General features: G+C 43.3%; 1 protein-coding gene across 2 annotated transcripts in view; it reads left to right on the top strand.

Moving 5' to 3' along the window:
- The window catches only part of LOC124284995, a 34,112-nt gene extending 26,976 nt beyond the window's left edge, over positions 1-7,136 (top strand). For both annotated transcript variants that reach the window (XM_046721135.1, XM_046721136.1), the window contains exon 3: positions 1,077-7,136. In XM_046721135.1, coding sequence (XP_046577091.1) covers positions 1,666-5,523 — 3,858 coding nt within the window. In that variant the 5' untranslated portion in view covers positions 1,077-1,665 and the 3' untranslated portion in view covers positions 5,524-7,136. The remainder of the gene's footprint in view (positions 1-1,076) is intronic.
- The last annotated feature ends 686 nt before the right edge of the window (positions 7,137-7,822 follow it).

Raw genomic sequence — 7,822 nt, 5'->3', positions numbered from 1 at the left:
GGTAGGACTGAATGTTATGTAATGACCGTTACCACATCCAATCCAAGTAGTCATTTCTTGTGACAAGAATGGTTTTCCAATTCTAAACTGGATTCTTCATGGGTTCCTTACTAAAACCTTATATGCCATAACCAATGTTCAGAATTTTTTTTTAGAAACTTTTTGAAGGCTTCATGGAAAAAAACCATGTTCAATTGTAACTCCTAATCACTACTTTGATTGTAGCACACAATGTTCTTGTTCGTATTTGGATGACATTGTCAAAAAGTGAAGGTTTGTGTCAATATGAGGTCTTGGCCATTGATATTGGGACTTTAAAAGAAAGATGTGTTCAGAGGGGGTCTTAAGTCATGATATTTCTATGATGTCCAATGAAGGTGATGGCCAATAAACCAGAAGTGTTTATAGAAGTAGAAGCATGAAATATTTCTGTTTTAGTCCAATAACATTGGGCATATTCTTCTGAAGGGTCTGTGTGTATGTTAAAGTATGTTTGTATATGGGGCAGATGAAGGTGGGCACAACTCGACCTTCGATAGTTATGGGTGTCCATTCTTTAACTACAGACATAATGAGATCTTTTATAGATTCTGCAATTTTGTAGTTTATTCCTTTAGTAACCAGAGTGCCGTTAGTAAAAAGTGGTCTTAGTGCTAAGGTGACCGTAACTCCAATACCTAACATCGACTTAAGGTAGTCTTAGTGCTAAAGTTGTTTTGTACAACGGCACCCTGGGTTCCGTTTCACAAAGCTATCTTATCGTTACGTCTGTCGTAAGTCTGTGTTACAGTACAGGGCCTAGATTTTCGAAGCTCTCTTAGATAGATAGTCGTAAGTGCCATACATTTACATTAACTTACGACTATCTTAGCGCTAAGAGAGCTTCGAAAATCTAGGCCCTGGAGTTATACGAGTCGTAGAGCTATGATAGCTTTGTGAAATGGGACCCATGACCATATTAAAATATGAAAATGTGTATGACCAACCTAAAATATGAAAATGTGTAAGTAATATTTATATGTATTCCCTGCTATGTTTGCACATGGTATTTATAGTCTTAATCTTTCTCTTTGCAGTACCTGAAGCAAAGAATGGGACAGAACGCCTCAATGGAAGGAAATCCATTAATGAGTGCAAATACAAGAGACGAACAAGGAACCGTAGAAGCATTGGGGAGGAGAATACAAGTGGAAAGATTGACGACGAAGGACAAGATTCATCAACAGACTCTGACATGAAGAACAATTCAGTTCGGGCTGCTATCGACTCTCTGATAGAGTCATGCCTTGGAGTCAAATCAGATGAGTCTGAGACGGAAGACTCAAAAAAGGATTCCGAGGAAACCAAGGCGAAAACCAGTCCACCACAGACAGCGGCACGAGACGGGGGAAGCCAGCCTGTTGATGTTGTGTTCAGTTTCATGAAGGATCGTATTGTCGATATGATCAAGAGTGACACAACTGAAGAGGTGACAAATCAGATACCCAGTGTTGACCTGGCTGTCAGTTGCAAACCTGACCCCAAGCCACTGACCAGTGAGAAGAGCCAGACCTCTACTAGACGAGCTTGTATGAGTCTCTCAAGAGGGATGACAATCTTCCTAAAAACACAGTGAGACTGCAGACTTTGATAGACAAAGTGTTAGATAATTCGCTGGGAGAGGACATGAATTCTTCTCTCCCAGATATAAGCCACAAAAGTCAAGTTTCCATGAAATCCCTTGCTCAGAACACTCCTGTTACCGAGGCACCCATGACAGTGTCAACTCCATCGTCCACGAACACGTCAGTGGTGTCCACTGTAAGGGAAAAGAAAAGAAGTCCAGAAATGGAGAACTTGCAAAACAATATGGTTTGTCTAATGGATCACATTGAAAGAGTTCTGGAAAAGAGCTTTGTCAACGAGGATCGGTCCACTACTAGCCCTGAACCAGCTGTAACAATTAGTGCTCCTAAAGAAACAACAAGCACAAGTAGTGGGTCAATAACTCAAGGCAAACCTGTCACTAGTGTATCTGGTAATGCTGGCTTAGATGGCACTATCAGTGTGCAGGACATTGTTGACCGAGTCATTAGTCAAACTGAAGTGATAAGTAAACTATTGTCCCCCAGCAGTTCAGATGAGGCCCTAGCAGAGAATCATGGTACTGCTACGGACAATAAGAAAGGCTATCCCCATGAACATCCTCGGGATAATGAACGTCCACATCATCGGTCACCTGTGCCTGGTGCTAGCAAATCCCCTTCCAGGTATTCTGATGCAGGATCCAGCTCTCACTCTGATGGACATTCTGAAGCACATAGAAACTGGTCCCAGAAGCATCAACAAGACAGTCACCATGGGCTACACCCAAAACATATGCCCGTGGATAAGGTTAAGGACCCAAAGCAGTACGAACCTGCTGGATACTCTGTTAGTAAGTATGCGACAATGGCAAAGCAAAATGAAGCAATGATGGCTCGTTTCAGCCCAAGAGCTTTAGCTCCATACCTGAATGGTGCAATCCCTCGTCAGGGGATGCTACCAAAGGCTCAGATGTACATGTTGCGTGGCCACCAAATGTACATGCCGCCAAGGGCTTTTCCTCCTCCTCTGATGAGGGCTGATGGTGTGTTAGCTTCAGAGAATGATCCTTCCTCTTTTCCTCATATGCCCAGTAAAAACTGTCGATGTATAAGTTGCCGAACATTCTTCCAATACGAAGACAAATCTGCAAAACAAAGCAAGCCGTCAGCCAGCAGTGCATCCCCGATGATGAATATGCCAATGTCACAGGCTGAATCGTCTTTCTACCAGAATCACCTCCAAGTGCCAGTTCAACCTCCCCACAGTCAAGGTATGATGGTAAAGCAAGATATGGCAAGGATGCAAGCGACATCCCCCAGCAAATTTCCCAACACAAGTGCAGTTCACATGGCAAATATGATTCAGTATCCAGTTCAGCCAATTAAACCCTTGCCATACGCTGCTACTCTAAGTCATGGAGTACAGATGGTTGGTGATGGGTATAATCCAGAAATGGCAAAGTCTGATAGAAGACAAGACAGAGGCAACTCTCATGCAAGGCAAGACGTTTATCATCACAACGAAGGAGGCCCATACCCTTGCAAAGATTTCCCAAGAAGCACTGAAAACGTTCAGCAGCCAGGTAGACATGGCCAGCCCTCTGTTGCCAGTATTGGAAGTCGGCAGGATGTTGTGCATCCCCACAAACCGAACGTCTCCCTTCCACATCCAGGAAGAGGGGACAGGTATGCCTCGCCCCAGGCACCAGTTCTTGATCTCACAGTTAAAATACCAGAGAGTGTTCCTATTGCTCAACCGGGACCAGATATAGCGGATAATGATCAGCCCCTTGATTTATCCCAAAAGCCTTCCAATCCTGTTAGTGTGCCTAGAGATGTTGTACATAGAGAAGGTGGTGCAACTGTCCATGGTCAAGGAGACTACAGTGGTCGTGGTAACCACCACCTGCAGCATCTGGAGAGCAGTGTAGACAAGCTCTTCCAGCAGACCCATTGTGGCTACCCACGGAAAGACATGATGCCAATGGACAGAGGAGGTGGTGATACTCCTGGCAATGCTATAATGGCACCAACAGTTGTGTCAGGTATGATGATGTCACCCGGTGGGCACAGACCTCAGCTTCATCCTATTCCAGCACCAACATTCTCAACAGCTCCTTCTACAATGTCAGCCCTTTCACCAGTCAGACCAGCAAATCAGGTTTCCATTTCACATGCTCAAGGTCCAGCTCCATACCCTTCAATGACTCAGGAAAAGTTATCACCTAAAACCTCAACATCAGTTACGTATCTGTCTCAGACTCCTACTCATCAGTTCAGGGAATCGCCCCAACCTCTAGCATCTCCACAAGGATCAGAAAAAGGGGACCTATCTCAGAGGAAAGGCAGCGTGTCCAGGCATGAGCCCATCCAAAGTATCATTGGAAACCATCCTCCAAATGATATCCTGTATCTCATTTGTCGGCTTTGTAGACAAACCTATGGCAGTCCTTATGGGTTTCGGAAACACTTCAGAAATCAACATGGGTTTGAGCCAAGAGCTGAGCATACGATTGTCCAAACAATCTCAGCAACTAAATCAGCACTGCAGAGTCCTTATGTGTTAACCCCACAAGATCATCAAGGAGAGCCATTGATCCCGACGGGACGAAGTTCAGCACCACCTGAAAGGGAGGTTGTTTCTACGCCAGGTTCTGACTTCTACAGGGGCAAGAAGGAAAGCTTGTCTCCACTGGACCCAAGGGGTGTCTCCCCAAGTCAGCAGACCCAGCAGGACTGGAACAATAGCAAAGCCAGGGCATACAGACGTGCCAGTGATGGTCGTCCAAAAAGTTCCCTTCGGGAAGACTGTGAAGATACAAAGTATCTTCAGTGTCAACAGTGTAATCAAACATTTCAGCTCAATGATTTTGGGTCATACAAGCGTCATTGTCGTCAGCACAACCAGGCAAGGCCGCCAGGACCATTTATTGGTACTGAAAGTCAAATGAGTGACTCTTCCGCTGGACTGGAACAGAATGATAAGCACCTTGGAAGAGTGGGATTGTGCAGGTTTTGTGGTTGCCAGTTCTCAGCGTTAGCCCTTGAAGAACATGTACAGTCAGTTCATTATAAAGAAATGTGTTCAGATGGACAGCCTTCTGAAGCCAAGAACCCTCACTCAAGCAGTATTTCAAATCCTACCTCTCCAGAAGGTCACACTCAAAGATCAAGGATAGATTCTGGTGTTGGTAAATCTATCCCTGAGTTTCACAAATTCCTCTCGGAACCTGTTCCCAACCCAAATCTGGAGGTTCAACGCTTACCAGCAGATCAAATAACTGTTAGTGCTAGTCCTGATAGCAGTAGTGACAAGCCGTCTCAATCTGACTACACTCATCCAACATCTACCACTTCTCAGACCACCTGTCCTCATGACTCTAACACTAGTGTAGATTCTAGGCCCAAGCAGGACCAGGCTAGCAATGAAAAAAACAACGATTCAAACTGTGTTGATTCCAAAGCTAAGGAGTTCATGTATCTCCATGTGGAAGACGATAAAGATTCTGGCTTTTCAGGAGAAAGGTGTTCATCATCCGAGTCAAGGTCGCTTTCAATAGAAAGCACCCAAGATGGAGGACCTTTGGCATCACCTGCAGAAGGTGAGGACATGCAGGCCAATTTTTACAGACATAAAAAATTTGGAAGTCATCGCAAGAGAAAAGAATCTTGTGAAAACCCAGAGTCAGAGTCCAAAGTTCCAAAGTTGGACCAATCTTCTGGTGCTAATTCAAAAGTAAAAGATCCTTGTGCTCAATCCAGTGGTAAGGAGGAGAAGCGAGATACTCCCGTGTCAGCAAACAATAGTGGCAAAAGAGCAGACAAGGAGGTTGTGTCAGAAACTCCCAAGAAGACTGGAGCTAAGCAGGAGGCTCGTCACCAGTTGCCTTTCGTCTGGGATAGGGTGACTCGAATCCAGGCAGGGAAGAACATAAAACCACCGGATTATATGACATAGGGTTCCTTGTGGAACTAGATTTTTCTGTAATGTGCAATTTGCATGTGTGAGTGATGGGAGAAAGACTAGAATGGTATTAGGAAGTGATCAACTCATTCAGTGATATATTTAGCACAGGAAGTGACATCAGGTCTGGACGTGTCAAAGTGTGAGTTCTCAGGTCATATCTAGTATCTGATGCACATTGCATCATATATCAAATCAGGTCATTATGTGATGAGTTGAATACGGCAAAAAATCACATAATGCTGACAACTGTAGTATTTGAAAAAGGCACATTCATGGAATTTATCATATTTTGCTTTAGATTCTGCAAATCATTCAGTAACCATGGTAACAATTTCATGGCTGGTGATTAAGTCCATAATTCATCGCTCATGTTTAAGTTACAATGGCACCCTGATAATCTGGACACAGCCCAATTCTTGTGAATCTTGTGCAAGTCAGCAAGGGACAGTGTGGTAGCCAAGTGGATAAAGCATTTGCTTGTCACGCAAAGACCTGGGTTTGATTCCCCACGTGGGTACAATGTGTGAATTCCATTTATGGTGTCCCCAACCGTGATACTGCTGGAATATTGCTAAAAGCAGCAGAAAATTAAACTCACTCACTCTACAAATCACTGGTGAAGAATAATGGTGTATTGTATATTTTACTAATACATACATTTTCCCAACTGGATGGTCAGAATGCCAGGTTTCCAGACTAACAGGGTTTCATTGTGTCCATCTTCCAATGAAGTTTAAGAAGTTCATTATTATGACAATGAGATTATGATATTGCATAATTAGTCACTGTATTACATATCTCTCCACCAGAGTACGGAGTTAAACCTAACTCACTCACTCTATCAATAGACTGACTGACTGAATTTTTTTACGCCGCTTTTAGCAATATTCCAGCAACATCACGGCAGGTCTATCAATAGAAGAGGAACACGATGTTTGTTTTAACATAGGGAAGAAGTCCATTTTTCTGTGACAAATAGCTTACCTGTGAAGCTAGGTTGTATTAAGTGTCTTGCTTCAAGAAATATTGACTGGAATACTGAGTACCAAATACCTTCAAGCACACCTAAGGAATGAGCAGGAGACCCTTCCTTAGTACCTATTTCAGAGATTTTTAGTCAGGTCACTAAATCATAACAATAATAATAATAATAATGGTCTATTTATCATGCGCATTGCTCCATGCACAATGCATAGTCGAATTGCCCAAACAATCTGATTATTATTACCCCATATAAACCAAGCTGCTTGTTAGGCGCTAGAGGGTTATAGTCACATAACTTTATCCCACTGGGTACCCATTTTCTGCTGGATGAACAAATGTGATCGCAATTTAATGTCGCCAACCTATTTTAAAATACTGTCACATGCTGCTGTATGCTGCCATTTTAACAGCATCCAGTGAACAGATAGATAATCTGTATTCTATAGGTATTCCAGAATGTTATGAATAAATAACAATTAAAATGTTCTCATAAATCTGGAATATAAATCCTGCTATTCATGTAACCCTGATACTGTGAAATCAATAAGACAACCTTTTGTTGCATGGCTTGTTGCATGTACAAAGATTCTATATGGAAATGTGACCGCCTCCGTGGTGTAGTGGTTAGAGCGTCCGCCCGAAGAGCAATTCCTGACCGCATCATACCAAGACGTTAAAATATGGTACTTGTTGGTCCCTGCCTGGCGTTCGGCATTAATGGGTACAACAAGGATTGGTCGGCTCGGAGTCAGTATAATGTGTCTGAGTGGGGTATTCATGCTTCACTGCGGCATGGTGTCTGAATGGGCTAGCACTATAAAACCAGCTTCACTCTGGGCTAGTACAAGCAGCCGCACCTACACATACACATACACACTTATGCACGTTGTCATATGAGCGAAATATTCTCAAGCACGACGTTAAACCCAATTCCACCTCACCTCATATGGAAATGTAAGTGCAATTCCATGATCCCAGAGGAGTGGTGGAGTAGCAAGGTGATTAAAGCATTCGCTTGTCACGCGGAAGACCCGGCTTCAATTCCCCTTTTGGTTACAATGTGTGCAGCCCATTTCTGGTGTCGATATTGCTGGAAAATTGCTAAAAGCAGCTTAAAACAAAACTCATTCACTCACTCACTCCATGATCCTAGGACATTATGCTCCTTCATTCTTGTGTAGCCAAAGAGTGAGTGAGTTTAGTTTTACGCCGCACTCAGCAATATTCCAGCTTTATGGCAGCGGTCTGTAAATAATTGAGTCTGGACCAAACAATCCAGTGATCAACAGCATGAGCATCAATCTAT

This window comes from Haliotis rubra, unplaced genomic scaffold (assembly GCF_003918875.1).
Source record: "Haliotis rubra isolate DU_JTF1 unplaced genomic scaffold, ASM391887v1 Scf35, whole genome shotgun sequence".
NCBI classification, from domain to species: Eukaryota; Metazoa; Mollusca; class Gastropoda; order Lepetellida; family Haliotidae; genus Haliotis; species Haliotis rubra.
This window is presented reverse-complemented; position numbering and strand designations above follow the sequence as displayed.